General features: G+C 45.7%; 2 protein-coding genes across 2 annotated transcripts; one reads left to right on the forward strand and one right to left on the reverse strand.

The window, feature by feature from the left end:
* The first annotated feature begins 8,372 nt into the window (after window positions 1-8,372).
* Window positions 8,373-11,182, forward strand: LOC149358101 (uncharacterized). The gene is made up of 3 exons (XM_089578023.1): window positions 8,373-8,579; window positions 9,758-9,831; window positions 10,057-11,182. The coding sequence occupies exons 1-3, from the start codon at window positions 8,373-8,375 to the stop codon at window positions 11,180-11,182; spliced, it is 1,407 nt and encodes a 468-aa protein (XP_089434149.1).
* A 1,620-nt stretch (window positions 11,183-12,802) lies between these two features.
* LOC149358102 (uncharacterized) lies at window positions 12,803-19,215 on the reverse strand. The gene is made up of 5 exons (XM_089585048.1): window positions 18,931-19,215; window positions 17,276-17,428; window positions 16,728-16,807; window positions 15,921-16,395; window positions 12,803-13,462 (listed from the first exon to the last, which is right to left on the reverse strand). Exons 1-5 carry the CDS (start codon window positions 19,142-19,144, stop codon window positions 12,849-12,851), a joined length of 1,536 nt encoding a protein of 511 aa, XP_089441174.1. The 5' UTR covers window positions 19,145-19,215; the 3' UTR covers window positions 12,803-12,848.
* Between the last annotated feature and the right edge of the window lie 667 nt (window positions 19,216-19,882).

The raw sequence follows: 19,882 nt of genomic DNA on the forward strand, positions 1-19,882 counted from the left end.
TCGCTCTCAGCGGTCGACGCTCGAGTCGTCCGTGGCTGTAGTACGCGCACGCTGGCCGACCAGGGTCTGTAGGTCACTCTCGGCGGAGAGATTAGCCGTTGGTCAGCCCGTCGTGGGCGAACGCCGGCGTTCCTCGGCGTCGTTGCCGCAAGCACTCGTTGGCCCCCTCGCGACGCTGCCGTCGTCACCGCGCCGGGAACACTTCCACATGGGCTGCGCTGCCACCCGCTGTCACTTGCTCCCTCGTGCGGCTCGCACGCTTGCACCAACAAGCAAGGATGGACCTCGGCTGGGCTTCTGTGGGTGGGGTGAAGGGACCACCATTCACACCTCTCCGGGGCGGCAGGTGGACATCTTGCCGCGAGGGTGATGGAGGAGGGATGGTGGGCGAGGGAAAAGTAGGGAATATCCCGCCCGCGTCTTCTGACCGGTGGCTGGCACATGCGGGGACCACAAGCGCCACCCCCCGCAAGACGCTGGAAACCGCCCTCCGAGGCTCTGTCACGGTCCACGCAAATGTCTCAGCTTCCAGTACAGTAATAGGGGAGGGCTGATAAGAATAGAGCAAAAGGAAGGAACATCGATATGAGAAAAAGAGTACAACGGGGAAAGAAAGGGCGAGAGAAAAACACCAGGACACGAAAGAAACAAAATAAAACAGGCGAAACGCGTCAGATCGCAGAGCGTTTTGTTGAACTGAGTCAAATAATAGCCGGGGAAGCTGGCGAGAAGCGACACCGGCGGATTGGAATCAGTGAGAAGAGCAAGAAAAAGGGGCGAGAGTGCGGGAGAGGGAGCCACCGCGCTTTCTCCTTTGCCCAGCGCTGCCTCTATAACTTGCCGCCGTCTGTGTGATACTGCCTTGTACCGTACACTATCTGCGTAGCTTACAGCAGTCGTTTGGATGCTCTCCTCATTCTCTCCTCCATTCGAGCGCCGCCCTCCCTGTCTTCCGTTCTCACTCTATCACGTGACACAGTGTCCCCGTGCCCTCCTCCCCTTGCTTCGATCTCTCCCCCGCCCGGAGCGTTGTCGTCGCATATGCGCGCGCCGCCTCTCTTTCCGCTCTCGCAGCCGCGTAGCGCGCTTTTGCCGCTCTCCAAAACGTCCTTGCCGCGGCGGAAAAGACAATCACAGACAAAAGAGCTAACACTGATTGAAAGGAACTTCGGACCCGGAGGCGCGCTAGATGGCGAACCAGTGATCAACACGCACACACTCTGAGCTGCGAAACTGCAAGTACTGTTCCATGGAGCGGGACGACTGCTTCCATGCGCCACCGCCCCACAACAAGCCATTAACGAGGTGCTGCGAATGGAGAATAAGCCTATGATGCTCTACGACTCGGTCAGCCGTAGAGAAGCGGAGCGCCTGTAACTACGTAAACCAGCACGAAAAAAAAAAAAGATATGCTCACACGTGCTAGCTGACGGAAACTGAACCGAGGTCAAGTGCGGCAACTTGTGTGTTACCTCATAAAAGGATGGTGCAGTCGTGAGCACGGCTGTCTAGACTGCGCGACAGGGCCACCCTATCTCACAAAAGAAATGACATTTTTAAGCAGGTATTTGGCTCTAAAGGCAACGCTTGCGCCGGAGTGAAGCAGCATAGGCGATTCGCCCTGACAACTGCACTGTACCCGTTAAAACAGGCGAGTCGAGATGTTGCTTTGTTTGCTCCGCAACGCACCGCTCCTAACAGCTGTGCTGGCCGTTGTACAAACATTAACCCTTTGCGAGCGAATACCTGCACCTATATCCATTCGCTAGAGTATATTTATATAGTCTCATTGAAGCTTTGTGAACAGAACCGAAAATTGGTATCAACTCAGCGTACGGCTTCAATTTGGTTCCCGTTTTCGATAACAGCTGACGAGCGACTTCGTTTTTAGAGGGAGAAAAAAAAAGGAGGATATTGCCCTAAAAAGTCTGAAAGCCCCTCGTCACACGTGTTGCAAAGCTGGGTCCAGTTTGACGGGTAGACGCCACATGCTTCTTGAATGACAGCTGTTAATAGAAACCATCACAACTTCAGCACTACATACAATGTTTCTCACTCCGCCGTAGTATAATGGACACTCATTTTTATGCGACAGTGTAACTGGTCGCATGAGCGATTACTGCGCGATTACACTGCCGAATTTTAGTCCTGCCTAAATCACTGGTGTCTGCGGGCGCACAACTGGTGCCAGGAAAAGGGAAACTGACAAAAAAAATTCAGGGGGCACTTTGACTGTCTAAAGTGAGTAGAGGCGGAAGCGTTTTCCGCACCACCTTCGCTGTTTCTGTGGCACTGGTGGCGTCACATATAATTGAGTACTAATTACTAAGTGATGACGAATCACTAATCAATGGTTGATTACTAATTAATGCCTGAATACTAATTAACTGCTAATTAATGACGCTTAAGCTTCGCCTTTAGGAGTGGAACGCGACAGCGCGTTGTAGCGCTGCCAGGGAGTCCACGGAACGCCACCACCCGTTCGGCGCGATGCCTTGCCCTTTGAACGCAACGCTTTTTGAGGAAAGGAAATGGCGCAGTAATTCTCTGTCATCTCGGTGGACACCTGAACCGCACCGTAGAGGAAGGGAGGAAGTGGGAGTGAAAGAAGATAGATAAAGAGGAGCCGTAATGAAGAAAATGAAAATTGTATTTGAGGAAAGGAAATTACGTAGTAACTGTCTCACAAAATTCAGGGGGGCACATTTTGCCCTAAAGTGTGGTCACTGATGTGTGGTTAAGGTGTTAAGATTCGCCCCTAAGAGTGGAACGCGACAGCGTCTTGCAACGCTGCCAAGGAGTCCATAGAACGCCATCGCCCATTCGGTTCTACGCCTCGCTCGTCGGTAAATTGGTTTTTGAGGAAAGGAAATGTATCTGTCTCTCATTTGTCGGTGGACACCTAAACCTCGCCGGAAGGGAATGGAGGAGGATGAGAGTGAGTGAAGACACCGTATTCACTAGACGCGCCTTTGTTCATTCCAAACCATCGACCAGTGCCCATTACTGGAGAGAGCGAGTTCCGGCTGTTGAGCGTTATGCTCAGACGTTTGTACCGCATCGCCTCTCAATTTTTGGTCGAGCCCAGGCTTGCAACACCTTTCTGGCAACAAGGATTTATTACGTACTCCAGGACCTTCACTGCGCCAGACATTACATACAGCGTTTCCATCGTATATTTGCGACGTTTATTTGGTCTTCCAAATTTGAGCCCATGCGGCGTGATAACCTTTTCAGGCCTGTTTGTGCAGGAGGCCTGGGCCTAGAGCACCTGTATGTGAGACAGTTGGTTGCCCGTTTCTTCTTTTTTTCGTGCTTGTTCCCTTCCGATTATTAGAGCATTCTTGCAGGTTAACTTTATGACTCTACTTCCGAACTTAGTAGTTTCTTCCAATTTTACTGAACGACCCCATTTACTAGGCTTTATGCAGGAAATTTATGCCTCCGTGCGTTTTTTGACAGTTCGGTTTTCAAATGAGTACTTATATTCTGTTTCGCGCAAAAATCTGTACAGGGATTTGATATCCATGCTCTTCCCGCCCCCACTGTATCGTTCCGTCTACGTTGGGCTCATGGGTCATGATGTTTTAAAGCGAGTGCGTAAAATGCCAATTTCTCCTTGCACCAAAACATTTTTCTATAAATTACACACTGAAACTCTACCTGTCAAGACGTGGCTCGACAGGAAAAACATTTTTGTGTCTTCTGTCAACTGTCGCTTGTGCAATGTGCCTGAAACAATTGAACATTGTTTTATAGACTGCAAAGACGCGATTTTGTTTTGGGATGTGTTGCAAAGGACGCTACAGAAAGATTTTCTCCTAAATTCCTACAGTGTGCGCTACCTTGTTGTTTCCCAACCTGACTCGAATCCTTATGATATGATTCTTCTGATTGGACTTCATAGTCTCTGGAAAACGCGCATGCAAGATCGCAACGTTGAACCTGTTGTTTCGCCCAGAATTCACTTTAGACGAATGTTGCTGCAGGTAACGGACATTTACAAAAAATTGGACTTTGTACCGGATTGGTTTCCTCGCCTGATGCGCTGTATATCCTTACCGGCCTTTTAGTTACAATATGTTACTATTATTTTTCTGCCACGTAGCGCCTACCTAGGTGCTCTGTAAATAGTTGTTTTTGTGTGTGTATATACACACACACATATGTATATATATGTTTTGTATACAAAACCATGTAAATAAATACCATGAAAGAAAAAAAAGCTGGCATGGCGGAGTGGATAGCATGCTCGTCTCTCACGCCGAAGACCGGGGTTCGATTCCTGAGCTCGACCAATTTCTTAATCGGTTTTATTTATTTATATGGCCTGACTAGTAAAGCTAGTTAGGCTAATTGGGTAATTAAGCAATTAACTAAGCTCAGTCCCACTTACTTGGAGCAGCACTATAGGATACTAGCCAAAGTACAATTGGCCCCGTTTGAAATTCGCGCACTGTGACGTCACGACCGTTTCCACCAACTGAAAAGCGTGACATTTTCTGTCGACAACTGCTGCTTACAACGATGAGACATTAAAGGCTTCCGCCTTAAAATAAGAAAGCGCGTGCTGGTTGCGCGTTTAACAGCTGTCTGGTCCAGTGGATGTGCATGCCGGTCTGCTGTGATACACCACGCGTATTACTCCTCATCCTTCCCCGAAACACATTCCGAAAGCTTCGCTGACCAAAGCTTTTAACGCCTAAGCTCCAGGAGAAAAGGCCTCTTCTTCGGGATTGGGCAGCACTAGCCCTTTAGGGCATAATATTTTTAGGCATGCAATTGAAAATACCGACAATGCTCTTTCCTGAGCAGAGACCGGTTCGTTTCACTAAGCTAACGACACAAGGTTTCTGATAATGCAGAAATTTGCGGCAAGCGAAAAACGACCATATACTCATGAGGAAAATAGTACTTTGAAACTAGATAACTGGCCCGTTTGCCTTAAGAAAGTTTGATCGCCGGATATTTATGGGGGATTCAAGTTCGGACCGCCAGCTTTCCACCTCTATGATGTGGCAATTCTGACACAGCCACTAAGGGCTTGGCTAGCGGCCTTAGTTATTGGGGCGACGACAAGAAGCCCCGAATTACACCGTCGCCTTACGAAACATGCGCTTTGCCTTTTAGTACTTAGAAATTCAGGACGCCGTCCTTCCAGTGAGGTTTCTCGAAACAGTAAGACAGCTCCATGCCTTATCAGTCTGGCGAGACACCGACGCTGTAAAACACAATCGTCAGTTTTCGCAGCGACTAAGAAAATTGCCTTGCAGTCTTTAACTATTTGCGCAGAGTTTCGAGCTTGCAGTTCGTCATTTCTGCCCGACAGAGACTATAGAAATAGAAATTTGCTCTTAACTGTGTAAGCTTGATAGCGTATTGGACACTTGTTGATATGATTGCTAGAGCTGCAATCATATCAGCTGCTAGGCGTCATGTGCTGCTTAGCGTAACAATCATATCACATGGGGTTCGGTGCATAAGCGAGATGAGCATGCGCGTGTGCACAAAATAAACGCGAACCCTGCACTGTTAACCCAAAAATCAAGATAAGAGACTAGAGACCATGTGGTCGAAAAGCAGCGCTATTCATGCCTGCTTCCAACGTGCGATGCGCTGTCGTCGTAAGTAAGAACGAGACGTCTTTCCACTGAACCATTGACCTCATGGCAGTTGGAATGTCGGTATCCTGTTACAGTTCACCGCCATGATATATTGCTTATCAGTGCGGGTTTCTGAGATAAGTGGCTGAGCCGCGGTGGCTCAGCGGTTATGGTGCTCGGCTGCTGACCCAAAAGACGCGGGTTCGATCCCGGCCGCGGCGGCTAGAATTTCTTTGGAGGAGAAATTCTAGAGGCCCGTGTGCTGTGCGATGTCAGTGCACGTTAAAGAACCCCAGGTGGTCGAAACTTCCGGAGCCCTCCACTACGGCGTCTCTCATTGCCTTAGTCGCTTTGGGACGTTAAACCCCGTAAACTAAACTAACTAAACTATAAGTATTCGTGTCACGTTGGGTCTGCAGTTAGTTGGCCCCCCAATCTATATGCTTAAAGCGCAAGAAAATTCATCTGCACTTAATCGGAGCGAAATGGTGCGCGATCAGGCATAACGTGCAAAAGAAAAGAAGCCACGTGGGCATTGCTAACACTGGATAGCTAACGAGTTAAAGAAGCACGGAGATATGAAAAAATCAGTGAACTTGAATAAAGAAAAATCGTGCATGTAAAATTACTGCTCATGTGTCTCGCCTGAATGAATCAGCAGCGTATCGGCTCTTGGCGTCCCGATGGGCATCTTCAAGGAACGACTGACTGTACGAGGGAGCAGAAATGCTTCTTATTCCTTTGTAAGCCTATGATTGTATCTTCAAGAGAGAGTTCATGCGACGCAATTGTCGTCTTGTCAAAGCAACATTTTCGATTGCCTACTGGATAATGCAAGGGCTGTAGACCTTTCTTTTCAAAATAAACTGATGAAAAAATTGTCTGCAGGACATGCACAGTGGGCATGTTAATCATCCGCTTTGCAATCTAGAAATATCTGAACGCTCAGCTATGTTTTACGTTGACACAGAGGAATAATTAGCCATCAAGCGCAGCCATATGGTTACGAAGGAAAGCTATACAGCTTTCACAAAAACTTCGTAGTAGAAGAAAAATTAGCCTTGGGCCTGGGATCGAACCCGGGACCACTGCCTATCCTTGGGATGTCGCTGGACCAAAGAATCTAACCTTATTATCAGGAATTCGGGACAATTGTGGCAGTAGTTCCCTCGGCTCCTACCACGTGTGGCGCATTGCTGCGAACATTAACGCGTTGACGTCATCAGTACTGAAAGGAAGAAACAGAACGATCAAGTGGCTGCTAGGCTTCGCGGCTTTGGCTGGGCGCTTCCTGAATTTCTGGTGATGGTATATGGCTAGCATGTAGATGGCAGGACGAGAGCGAATTGATCAGGAGCTCAAAGTGTGAACGGTATTAGTAAAATGTTTCTGAAAATCCCACATACCATACCATACCATACCATACCATACCATACCATACCATACCATACCATACCATACCATACCATACCATACCATACCATACCATACCATGCCATGCCATGCCATGCCATACCATACCATACCATACCATACCATGCCATGCCATGCCATGCCATACCATACCATACCATACCATACTATACCATACCACACCATACCATACCATACCATACCATGCAATATACATGATTATGAAAGCAAGATTACGACGCCGGAATGCTCAAGTCCAGGAACTTCAAAACACTGCCGACAAAAAATACACGCATGATAGCTCATGTGATGAAACGCGCTCAGGAGGATGCTTACCAACGGACATCTGGCACATGCCGGTGCTTCATTTTAAGGCGGAAGCCTTTAATGCCTCATCGTTGTAAGCAGGAGTTGTCGACATAAATGTCACGCTTTTCAGTTGGCCGAAATGGTCGTGACGTCATAGTGCGGGAATTTGAAACTGAGCAAATTGTACTTTTCCCAGTATCCATGCAACAAATTCACGGGATGGCATAGTGATGCTCCAAGTAAGTGGGAATGAGTTTACTTAATTAGTTAATTAACCTTTATAGTCCGACCATGCAGACAAATAAAGAAATCGGGCAGGAAATTGGTCAGTTGGGGAATCGAACCTGGGGCTCCGGAGTGCGAGACAAGCACGCTAAGCACTCCGCCATGCCAGCTCGGTGGTTTGGAATGAACAAAGGCACGTCTAGTGAATGCGATGTCTTCGTTCACTCCCATCTTCCTCCCTTCCCTTACGACGAGTTTCAGGTGTCCACCAAGATATGCGAGACAGATACATTTCCTTTCCTCAAAAACCAATTTTCCGACGAGCAAGGCGTAGAGCCGAACGGGCGATGGCGTTCTGTGGTCTCCCTGGCAGCGTTGCAGAACACTGTCGCGTTTCACTCATAGAGGCGAAGCTTAACATCTTAACCACACATCACTGACCTAAGCAGCAACATCCGCCTTAAGGCTTTCGCCTCACCGCACTTTAGGTCAACAAAGCACCCCTCTGAAATTTTTGTGGTGTAAGGAACCGCGAGAAAGGCGTTTACGTTTTCAGTCTAGGTGATATTAGAGCAAAAAGAGAGAGAGAGATGGTGACATGGTGCAAGTATACAACACTAGGAGCGCTATGTAGACGAGCGTATTCGCAACTTTCACCGCCTATAGGGGGCGCTACTGGAGATTCAATATGGCTGTCGTTGAAGGGATCGCGTAGACGCCGCCTGCTAGTGTGCACGTCGCATCGGATCGCGCACTGTTTCCGGCCGCTGTCTCCGTGTTGTCATGTCTTTATTTAGACGACCACTGACTCTGGGATGTATTATGTCCCACATCGGGGGTTCAGAAACGCTGGTTCGGTGCCTGATAGAAGGGGAAGAAGTTTTGAACGCAGGACACATCATTTGCTGCGGCTTGAAAGGATGCACAGCCTCGTCATACACGATCCAAGAATTGTGCCTGCAGACATCACAAGTGCGGCAAAACCCGCACGAGCTGTGGTTCGAGTTCAGGAGCGACGAAACCATACAGGTAGGCACATGAACTATTTAATAGCATAATTTGTTTTCTTTGCGGTGGGAGACCCCATTGCTCCGTGCGTGCGTCGTGGCTTCGGTGCACGGACCTTTCCCACGTGTTGCACGACAGGAAGTGTGCTGCTTGTATGCGCGAGTAAACAAACGGCATTTGCTTGCATTTTATTGCCGAAGCGCAACCTATGCAATCGCAGAGCACATGGCAAACGGTAAGGCATTCCAGAAAGCCGCTTTTATCGCTGTGGGAACATTGATTTTGTCATCCTCCGATGAACAAGTTCCGAGCAACTCAGTTTGTGTGCCCGCGAAGCAGTAATGTTTCTTCCACTACAACTTCGGATTGTTTATTTTAGAGCGAAAGCTGCAACAGCTTTGTACAAGCCATTTAGGGGGTGCAAGGGCAGCCGTTGTTTTTTGTGTGGAGGCGCAGACGCGAAAGGCCGCTACGAAGAATGGCATGATTGTAGCGCGTAGTGTGCGATTTGCGATGCTCTCATCCAAATTTAATATAGCGAGATACATGTTATTCAAAACGAAGCAGGAGAAAGAGCAATATATCATTTATTCGTATGAGATCAAGAGTGCCTGTTCTGAACTGCGAGTACTTTTTTTTTTAGCGCGGTAGCACTACTAGGGGCACTTTCCGATTTCGCGCATACGTACTATCGGCGGCGAAAGTTTGCGAGACGCGATTTCAAGGGAAAACGTTTATTGTAGGTGCATATCGGTACCCGCTCGCCCGACATTGTTACCAGAGGAAGGAACATGCATTTTTTGTCCCGCACACCCACGAGCCGTAAGCATTTGCTGGCGATAGTACGTACGTCTTTGAAGCCTGCTTTCTGGCAGGCAGCCCACCTGCCTAAATAATGCCCCGTCCCTACTGTGAGGGGGCCATGGAGCAGATTTTCTTTTTGTTAGTTATTACCACTAACTCAAAGTTTTGCCAATTATCATTTTTAATCACCTGGCAGGCCTTCACCTGGGTGAAGGACCTTAAGGTAAATGCCTTCAATGTAAAGGCCTTTAAACCAAAGGCCTTCATAGTAAAGGTGCTTAGGTTAAATACCTTTAACATGTACGGACCTTATGTGCTCCCTGTAACTAGTGCTACTGCACGATATTCCACGCTTGGCTATGCTAAACCATCCACTATTTTTTCCTCTCTTGCAGGGCCACTGCTCGTGCAAAGCTGGAAACTCGGTACGGTGCAAACACATGATTGCAATGCTGCTTTTTGCACACAGGTAAGCATGCACAAAGATGATTCATAATTTAGGAGTTCCACTAGCTTCATTCATCAAATTGTGTCTTTTCTATGCGTGTTGCAGTTCAGTTCCAACGTACAATTAAACACAGTTTGACGCCGCTTCTTATCTATGAATGAATATGTTACTCGTTTCTCACAGGATTTTCGGGTTGCTCTTGAGAATGTTTTATTTACTTAGAATACAATCTGTTCACTGCTGCAGAGCTGGCATCCAGAACTTGGACCTCCTCACTTGCACCGACGTGAAGCAAGCGTGGGGCAGACTGAAAGCGAAAAACATTTACAAGGCCAGAAAAATCAAGGACTTGTGCCACGTCCAGCCGAAACCAAGGATTCAGTTGGACACTGAGAAACTCAGTGCGATTCGGCAGCAGCTCATTGCTGCTGCTCCACGAAGCGCCTTAGCAAGGCATGTGGAAGGCCGCTGCCTTCAACATGAAAACCATGGAGAAAGTGATGAGAACCTGTGCAGTGACAACACGGGCTGTGAACCTGATATGATACTGCAACATATACTTGCCAGCCAACATGCAAAGCAGTTCAAAGAACTACAGTACCATGAAGTGGCGTTCAGGGACTGGAACAGATTCAAACTTTACAGAACTCGTAAGGAGCACTTGAGCCCCAATCTGTTCAAATTTTATGAGGACATGGTTGCTGTGAGTGCAGTACAAGCAGCTAAAATTTGTTCACAAACGATTGGACAAGATAGTGCACAATGGAAATGGGAGCGAATGCTCCGTATAACCGGAAGCAAGTGTCACACTTTGTATCGGTTTGCACCATCACCAGCACACAGCTGGGAAGAGAAGATCACAAAAATGCTAACAGAAAACTTTCCAGGAAACGACGCCACAAGATATGGCAAGGCTTGTGAGAAGCCAGCTCTTGAAGAGTATGTGCTGAACACTGCTGATGCAGTCTCGACATTGGGCCTGGTTGTGAACCCTTTGGTTCCATGGCTTGGCTTCAGCCCCGACGGAATTGTTTTCAGACGTGGAGAGCCAGCTGTCTTATTAGAGATAAAAAGCCCAACACGTGGCAAAACAGAAAAAATTTCTGAGCTTGTGAGGCAGAAGAAAGTGCCGTACATTCTGTGCCAAGGCGAAAATTATAGCTCGAGGCCTACCCACTGCTATTACACGCAAGTGCAACTGGGACTATTTCTTTTGGATTTGGAAGAAGCCCGCCTTATTGTATACAGTGAGGTGGAATCTCTGATAATCGTTGTGAGGAGGTGCGTGCCATTTATTGACAGCCTGATTCGAATTCTGCAGTATGTGTATTTTACACACTACCTGCCAGAACTTATTAAGTATATGAGATGATGGAAGTGTAATGGGTTTCTCGGGCACAGGACACAAAACACAGCACGGCACGGCACAAAGCAAGAAGCGCGGAACGGCGTTCACCGACAGTCAGCGGTTCCAACAGCACCAACAGGAGGCACGCGCTCGCCGAGAGCAGTCCTGCTGCCGCGCGGGCACTTCTTCGTCATTACAGAAGGAATAAACAAGCAAAAATGTATGCATTGTGGTCACCAGTGATGTAATGAACACCCAAAACAAACAACACAACCCTGTCATTTGTCAGGCAATGTTCTCCTAATACCTACATACTGATAAAGCAGAAACAGTATGCTCGCCTGAAATGCCACAAAATCTGTGCATATTTAAAAAAAGATACTATGAAGATGGAAGCAATTTGTTCTCACACAGGACCAGGATGAAATGGCCCTGGGTACTTTCACACGTAAACTGGTTCACCAAATTGTACGATTATATGCACATAAAAGAGGGAGAAAAAATTGGAGATGCCACAATGAGATTTTTAATGAAGGCAAAAGACAGCATTGCTCCATCCCTCTCGATGTCAATTATATTCCCCTGCATGTCTCCAGTCTCTGCGATTCTGTTCGCACTCTGACAAGGTGAGGCTTACAGAATTGCTCCTGATGTACAAAGGTAACAACCAGATCTGCTTGCTTCACCCATTTAGCTAGTTTACTACACAATATGTTTATTTAACATGAGGATGTTGGGTGTAAAAAGCCACTGAGAAGGCTCAACGAGGCGGGCGCACCCTGCACATGTTTGGCAGCGGTACACTTGAATATTGCAACAGCATCAGCATGAGAGCACTTTCAGAGGAAAAAAACGGAAGAAATCAGAACGCAACAGAGTTCACACTTTTTAGCTATACATCTATTCGAATTTATCAGTTAAATAGCCAAGTCAGAATCCAGCAGCTAAAATATAACCCCTCCCTCCTGCTAGAAGGCCATGCAGCAGAACTAATTTGTTTTGTAAAGAGTTATGACCACTGACTGGAAATTTTGCTCATTTTTTGTTCACTTGACATGTTTTATTGTAGTTTTTATTAATGTTTGCATTTATATTGGCTCTGGCATTGTCGAAAACAAAGTCCCTTAAGGCCTTCCAAAGGAGGCTGGTGCTGCAGTCGCCACATGAACGACAAGGCTGGTGCTAGGAGTGGTCACACAAGATCTGCACCTTCAAATACATTTTTCTGATAGGCTGTGATATCTGAAAGACATTTCCTATATCTTTCTCTATGCATGTGCATACCAGACGGTAACAATGTAATACACAATGTACCTGTGGTTACTTACACAAAAATATAACAAAATATTCCATGCGTTTATTGTTCAGCCGCCACGGTGGCTCAGTGGTTACGGTGCTCGGCTACTGACCCGAAAGACGCGGGTTTGATCCCAGCTGCGGCGGTCGAATTTTGATGAAGGAAAAATTCTAGAGGCCCGTATACTGTGCGATGTCAGTGCACGTTAAAGAACTCCAGGTTGTCGAAATTTCCGGAGCCCTTCACTGTGGCATCTCTCATAGCCTGAGTCGTTTTGGGACGTTAAATCCCAATAAACCAACCTATTGTTCAGACGTGAGCAAATGGCTGAAATTATTGAGCCACAACCTACCCGCACCACTGTCTGTATGCTCATATGAATCACAAAAACCCCTAAAATCTTTTGTCTGCGAGCACAGGTGCAGACAAATTAACAATTCCCGCTATAATAATCATTGCCTCATCAACAACGGCCAGCATTTCCCAGGGCAACGGGCCTTTCAGCATTTTAAACAGCTTCAGGCGTTGAATTGCCCTTTCAACATGTACACGTGCCCGAGCAATTTGCAGAGTTTTCGCTGCTTCATCTGGTGAAAACTGTGCCTTCCGCAGAAATGGAGGCTGCACAACACCAATCCCCAAGGCAGCATATGTACTGTCGATGTTGAACCCCTTGTCCACCATCACATCACATTTGAAAGGGTCTAGTCTGCGCAAGATATCTGTGTCCTCCACACATGCTTTATCAGAGGCACGGCCTCCAAATGAGTCGCTCAAAAAAGTGATGAGTGCACCTGGTGATACACCAATCAAAACTTTCATTGTGTGAACACCTTTGTAGTGCGAATATTTCAGAATGCGGCAGGACACACAGTGGGACTTTTCCACCTCAACTTCTGTGCAGTCAAGCACAATCCTGACATCCTTGTATGCCACAAAGCATTGAGGCTGATTCTGTTGCACTTCTGCCTTGCTTGGCCAAGGGATAGCTGCTTCCAGGACAGCTGTTTTAACTTCGGTCTCATGCAAGTAATCCGCGACCCAACGCGCGTTACAAAAGAAAGTACTAGCATTCTTGATCTTATGTTTATTAGCGATATAGTTCAATTTTCAAACTATTCAAGCGAGGTAGTAGATGGTCTATCAGATCACAAGGCTACATTATGTGTCCTCCCGTTAAGCATATCGACTTCTTTTGAAAGGCAAAAAACATGGATTCTTGACTGGTCAGCCGCGGATGATGTCAGCATTCTTGATCAATTGGAACTGTCATACTCAAACTTCTGCGTTAGTTCCCAAGATCCCTCAATGTCTGTCAACCAGTTATGGCTGACTTTCGTAACTATTGTACAAGATTGCGTATCTAAGTATATCCCACAGAAAGCCAAGCCAGTGCACCGAACAAACCCATGGATAACCAGAGGGATCATACATCTGAAGCGCAAAATTGCACGCCTAAGAAAGCTGAAACGCAGACTGTACTTGTCAAGTTACGCTACGAAAATCGGCATCCATTCACGAGCACTCAAACAAGCTGTGAAAGCGGCCAAGCAGAAGTATATGAACGTCACTCTTTCTAACTTTATTAAGACGGCTCCTCATAAATTCTGGCGGTACTTGAACTCAAGGACTAGAAAGAGTATACCTGATCCGAATGTTGCACCAATCACAGCCACTTCCTTTAACAATTACTTTAAATCTGTGTTTACGCTGGATGATGGCACCACCCATACGATAGAATCCCATATTAACGACAGCAGCAATACACTAGAGGAAATAACACTAACTGAAGAAGGAATATTTGCCCTACTTCTCAGTCTTGACACGAAAAAATCGGCAGGCCCAGACAATATACCGAACGCATTTCTGAAACGTTACGCTGAATGGATTTCCAAGTATTTGCTTATTTTATACAAGAAATCAATAGAAAATGCAGAACTCCCAGAAATGTGGAAAATAGCCAAGGTAATTCCGGTGTATAAATCAGGAGACCCAGCAAATGCTTCCAACTATCGCCCTATTTCCCTTACATGTACGGCTTGTAAAATCTTAGAACATTTAATTTTGAAGCACATTACAACGTTTGTAGAAAACCACAATTTACTTATTCCCAATCAACATGGCTTCCGAAAAGGTTTGTCCACGACAACGCAATTAGTAGAAACTGTCCACGACCTAGCTATGACAATAGACAAAGGGGGGCAAATAGATATGGTATTCCTTGATTTCTCAAAAGCATTCGACCGGGTATCTCATTCTAAACTTCACTACAAGCTAGTTCACTTTCTTGGAAACGGCTCAATAACTAATTGGATAAAAGCCTACTTAACTGATCGACATCAGTTTGTCTGTTTTGAAAACAGCCAGTCGGATTTAGCAGCAGTATTATCTGTCGTACCACAAGGGTCAGTGCTCGGCCCAATTCTTTTCCTTCTCTTTATTAATGATCTGTGCAAGAATATTGATGCAACAGTACGTATGTTTGCGGATGATTGTGTGATGTACAAAGAAATCAATAGCTCTGCCGACCAAATACTGCTTAACAAATCCCTGCTGTACATATCGGAATGGTGCGACAACTGGCAGATGGCCCTCAACCTGGAGAAAACCGTCTGCATGACCGTCACAAGAAAGAAACAACCATTAAACTTCACTTATGGAATTGAACAGAAGTCCCTTACAAAAGTAGAGCAATTCAAGTATCTTGGTGTGATTATTAGCTCCGATCTACGTTGGAACAAGCACGTGACACACATTGCCACAAAGGCACATTCCGCGCTTTATACCGTAAGACGTTCCCTTCGACTTGCTTCACCTGAAACAAAACTGTTAGCCTACATTTCACTTGTCCGCTCAGTTATAGAATACAGTATTATTGCCTGGTTGCCCTACACTAAACAATATATTGATAGATTAGAAAGTGTTCAGCGAAAAGCTGTCCGCTTCATTTATAACAAATACAGTCGCCATGACTCTCCCTCACTGCTTTTACAAAAAGCCGGCCTATCTACAATTCACACACGAGCTAGACTGTTGCGGCTTAAGTTCTTGTTCCTCCTCTTGAATAACGACACAAAACTTGATAAAACTAGATACCTGCTTACGCCTAATACATGTGTCACAAGAACAAAACATGAAAAACATCTATCTGAATATAGATACCACAGTGATGCATTCAAATTTTCATACTTCCCGCATGTAATCCGTGAATGGAATATGTTGCCATCTGAAATTGTAAGCCAGCTCACTCCTGAAGCATTCGTGTCGAAGGTAGCAAACCACTTTCAAAACGGTTAACATTGTCACCATGTGTCATTTACCATGTTTCTTTCTATGAGAGTGAAAAGTTCCTTCTCTGCAGTCTTTTATTGTGTACTTTTTCATGCATATGTGCACCCAATCCTGTTACGGCCTCAAAGAGAGGCCAACAGTATGTAATAAATAAATAAAATAATAAATAAGCTGCCAAGGGGCGTATGGTGCCATAAAAATAGCGGTGCACTGTCGCCTCAGACACTGCAAATAATGTGGCTAAGCACCTGAAGGACAGAAAGGTTTTCAGGCGAACAAGCACTATAGTGACTCTTTCTAGTACACTTCTTTCTGTTTTCAGTTTGTCAATATCAGCCACAGCACCAGCAATAAACATCAGAAGCTTCATATTCTCTACACCTGTGAAGGCTTTCACACAAGCATCGCTATGAAACATGTCAATGAGAGTGGTGCTGGTGCTAGGTGCTGTGCTTGGATCAACCTGCACAGCCTTGTGTACAGAAGCAGTCTGGCTCTTGTTGAACTGCCGGAGGGTCTCGACTGCAGCACTGTCCAGGCCTTCAATCTCTATCGGGTGGGCATCAAGTAGAAGAAGGGCCTCAGCAGCGTCATTTTTCCTTGTACGCTCTGTGTCCTTGTTGGCACTGCTTTCGCACTCCGGTGTTTCCTGATAATACAGACAGATAATGGACTGACAAACTGTAGAGAAAAAAGGCCATAGAAAATGCCTTTTTTTTCAATGAATATAATACAAAACTCAATACAGAATTAAACACTGCAAATGTTTCGAATAACTTCGTGCAATGTTTGTAAGTAATAAATACTTACACACCTCATAGAACAGTCCTGCCAAAGTTACACATTTTGAGAATTTGATAGTTTTTTAGGCACACTTCAACTCGTTTGAGTGTTGAACTGATTTGCCTGATGTAACCAGTTATGAAGCAGGCCATACTGAGCTTTGGAAACTTTACCACATGAAGTTGAACTCAAACTCACACAGGTTAGGCTTGTACTTTCTGAATTATCCTGTAGTGATGAGGAAGAAGTGCTTGCAAGTGGATTGACAGCATGGAGTCCTGAAAGAAACATAATGAGATATGTAACTCAAGTTTACTTGTTTTGCTAGCAAAAAATCGGATTCAGATCTGGTCGAAATAATTAGTGGCTCAGGGAAAAAAAATGCTGCCCACTTTCCAGAAAACGATAATTTACAAAATGCCAAGGAACATCTGGCAACAAAATTTAAAACGCTGTTTTCATGCACTTAGCTAATAAAAAGCATCATATCGCATCGGTGTAAAAGTAGTTATCAGTTCATACTACTGTGGTACCAAAAAGACAAGGACGGAGACGGAGTGACCACAACACAAGTGCTAGAGCACTTGTGTTGTCGTCACTCCGTCTCCGTCCCTGTCCTCGTGGTGCCACAGCAGTATGAATTCGTACCAACTTGCCTAATTCTCAACCCTTTTGAAGTTATCATTTCACTTCATAACCGTTTTATGGCAGTTTGTCAATTGCAGATTTTGCATAAAGTGGCTTACTTGCTGCTCTTCTTGCCGATGCTCGCATAGCTCTTTCAGCCGATGCCTGTTTTCTTGCTGGATCTTTGTTCTCAAGGCTCCTCACAGGCAGACGCTGTGATGGCACTGCAGTCTTCTTCAGTTGCCTCCGGGCTGGTCTCCAAACTTCTGGTGCTTGACAATATGAGATCACGTTGTTAGTAACATATTTCTCATGCCGTCATTTGGAGGAACACATTCTTTATGCAGTCAACAGGGACACATAACAATGATTAATATATGCCAGAATCAAGGACAAAAACAATTAAATCTAATGAGGGGAAAGTAAGAAAAGGAATACCATAAATCTGTGCTTAGTTGCAATGAGCAAGTCTGACAGATTTTTGTAGTGCCAAGAATTACTACTACAGGGTTGTGATTGTACCTTAGACAGTCTTGATAAGTAAATAAGTATATACACAGTGGCTTCTTTTAATCTCACAGCTTCACAAAAAATGATGGCAATGGTCACATGAATGCTGCCATCAGTGAGTGCGTTTTGGGCTCAACAAGAGCTAGATAATGGTCATGGCTATATATCTAAGTAGCTGAGATTTAACAATTATGTTCTTAATCATTTTCGTGCGGCATGATGTAATCACACTCTTGAAAACTGTATTCATTGAATCCTAATTCAATTTACAGAAGCTGTTCAAGTGGAATAGGTTTTCAGATATTCATGTGCAGCCAGTTCTGATGCATGCTGAATGACACTGTAGAGCAAGGGGCAGAAAAAATAGGGAATTGCTTCATGAATACTCAAGAGCTACTGCGTTTCATCAGTAGTTTTCAAGATTGTTACTGCAATGTGCAGCGCAAAGTGAATAATTAAATCGGTAATTAACAAAATGTGCCTAATCAGTCGCATAGACGTAGCCGCTATTTCGCTATCTTGTCTCTGCCAAGCCCACTCACACTCAGTGAAGACAGCACGAAGCTGCAAAGATTAAACGGAAATCATACTGGGAAACATGCTCACACTTGCATAGCTAGTCAATTCCTGCAAAGCAAGTAAGCAACCACACAATTTGATTTTTTTCCAAGGCATTGTTGGACATCACTACACGCGTTTGTCCTCCCCCTCACTTTTTGTATTCTGCCTTCTGAAGCATCGCGGCAAAAGGCCTCCGAAAATTCAATGATCTTCGTAATAACTCAACAGTCTAGTGGTACAATAAAAATTTTTGTCCCAGCTCTGTAGCTTTGACGCTCGAGTGCCGTACAAAAGTTGATGGATTTGACGCCGGTCACTGCGGCTGCATTTTGATACAGGCCAAATGCAGAAAAACACTAGCGAAGAGATATTTTAGTGGGTGTTAAAAATGTGAAGTGGTCAAAATTTATCCTGGCACTCCACTACGGCCTGCTTGTAAGCAGCGTGCTTTTTCTGGCAGGAAGCCCAAAACGATTCCAACGCATGAATGCTAACCGCGACTTTGAGGTGGTCTGCCGTTTTATCAGAGCTGGCAGCGCGAACATTGATGTTGATCAGACAGTAAAAGAGAGCTATACAAGGCTCCCCCCAAGAAAAATGTTCCCCAGTCAATCTATCGCCGAACAAAGAATAATAAGTTGTGCTGGCGTGTGTCCATCGTGAAGAGACGCAAGTACAACGGAAAGACAAAATATTCACTTACCAGTTGTACCCCAGAAAAAATCTTCGGGCACGAAGTGCGCGCTGCACACCATCATCGTTTTCGTGACAGGCTTCCCGATGCGAAGTTTCACTGTCCACTCCTTTTTCGCTCGATCGTCACAGGGAAACGAGTGCAGGCTTACCTCGCCTTTGACTGCACGCTTCGTGCACTGCGGCACACAGCACATTTTATTACTTTTGAACTTCTTGCTCATAGTGAGCAAATAATGTGCCAAAAGAATGCCACTGCGTGAGGTGAGAAAAGCCGCCGTAAAAATGATCTGAAGCCAAACACAACACAAACGCACCACACCACCGATGTCAACTGGCCGCGGACGCCGCGGGCATCCCCTGATGGAGGGTTACGACGGTTGCCGCATGGCGTCGCTACCGTCTGTGAAAGTTGCGAATATTTACGAATACGTAAAATCCAACTCTCAAGCTTGCTCTCCATAGCGGCGCACTAGCAAACTAAGCCTGCAACGCATCACAATGCGGAACTGATGCGAATGACTTATCAGCGAGCGGTGGACGGTGGCGCATGTACGAAGACGAAGGCGGCGGCGAGTAATTTTGTAACTATTTGTGTTTCATAGCCACCTCAAGATACACAAGCTGCGAAGGCGTAACAGTGGGAATTGCACCCACTGGGCGAAGCCAGCGAACACAGAACTGACAATGCCGAAGTGAGGAACATCGTGCATGTTGACGGCAGCGTTGGCGTGGTCAGGAGAATAAAAGAAAGAGGGAAATGAAGTGGACGCTGCGTGAAAGGACAAAACATTCGTTGCTAAATCAAGTATGAGTCGAAAAGAGGCTGATGACAAGTGTGAAATGGCTGATCTGTAAAAAAAAAATAAAATCAATTCTCAAATTGCATATAAAAACTACTATGATATGGGACCCGGCGTAGTGGTTCCTTTAACTGCAACGAGGTGTTAGCACTCGGGTGT

Source organism: Amblyomma mixtum, chromosome 3 (assembly GCF_055824585.1).
Source record: "Amblyomma mixtum isolate Tamu chromosome 3, ASM5582458v1, whole genome shotgun sequence".
NCBI classification, from domain to species: domain Eukaryota; kingdom Metazoa; phylum Arthropoda; class Arachnida; order Ixodida; family Ixodidae; genus Amblyomma; species Amblyomma mixtum.

Coding starts and splice junctions, on each gene's coding strand:
- LOC149358102 (XM_089585048.1), bottom strand. CDS start 19,144: ATGAGCAAGAAGTTCAAAAGTAATAAAATGTGCTGTGTGCCGCAGTGC. Junction 17,429..18,930: donor TTTTTTCTGGGGTACAACTG/GTAAGTGAATAT, acceptor CATATTGTCAAG/CACCAGAAGTTTGGAGACCA. Junction 13,463..15,920: donor TGGCACCATACGCCCCTTGG/CAGCTTATTTAT, acceptor CCGAAGTTAAAA/CAGCTGTCCTGGAAGCAGCT.
- LOC149358101 (XM_089578023.1), top strand. CDS start 8,373: ATGTCCCACATCGGGGGTTCAGAAACGCTGGTTCGGTGCCTGATAGAA. Junction 8,580..9,757: donor GGAGCGACGAAACCATACAG/GTAGGCACATGA, acceptor CCTCTCTTGCAG/GGCCACTGCTCGTGCAAAGC. Junction 9,832..10,056: donor ATGCTGCTTTTTGCACACAG/GTAAGCATGCAC, acceptor TCACTGCTGCAG/AGCTGGCATCCAGAACTTGG.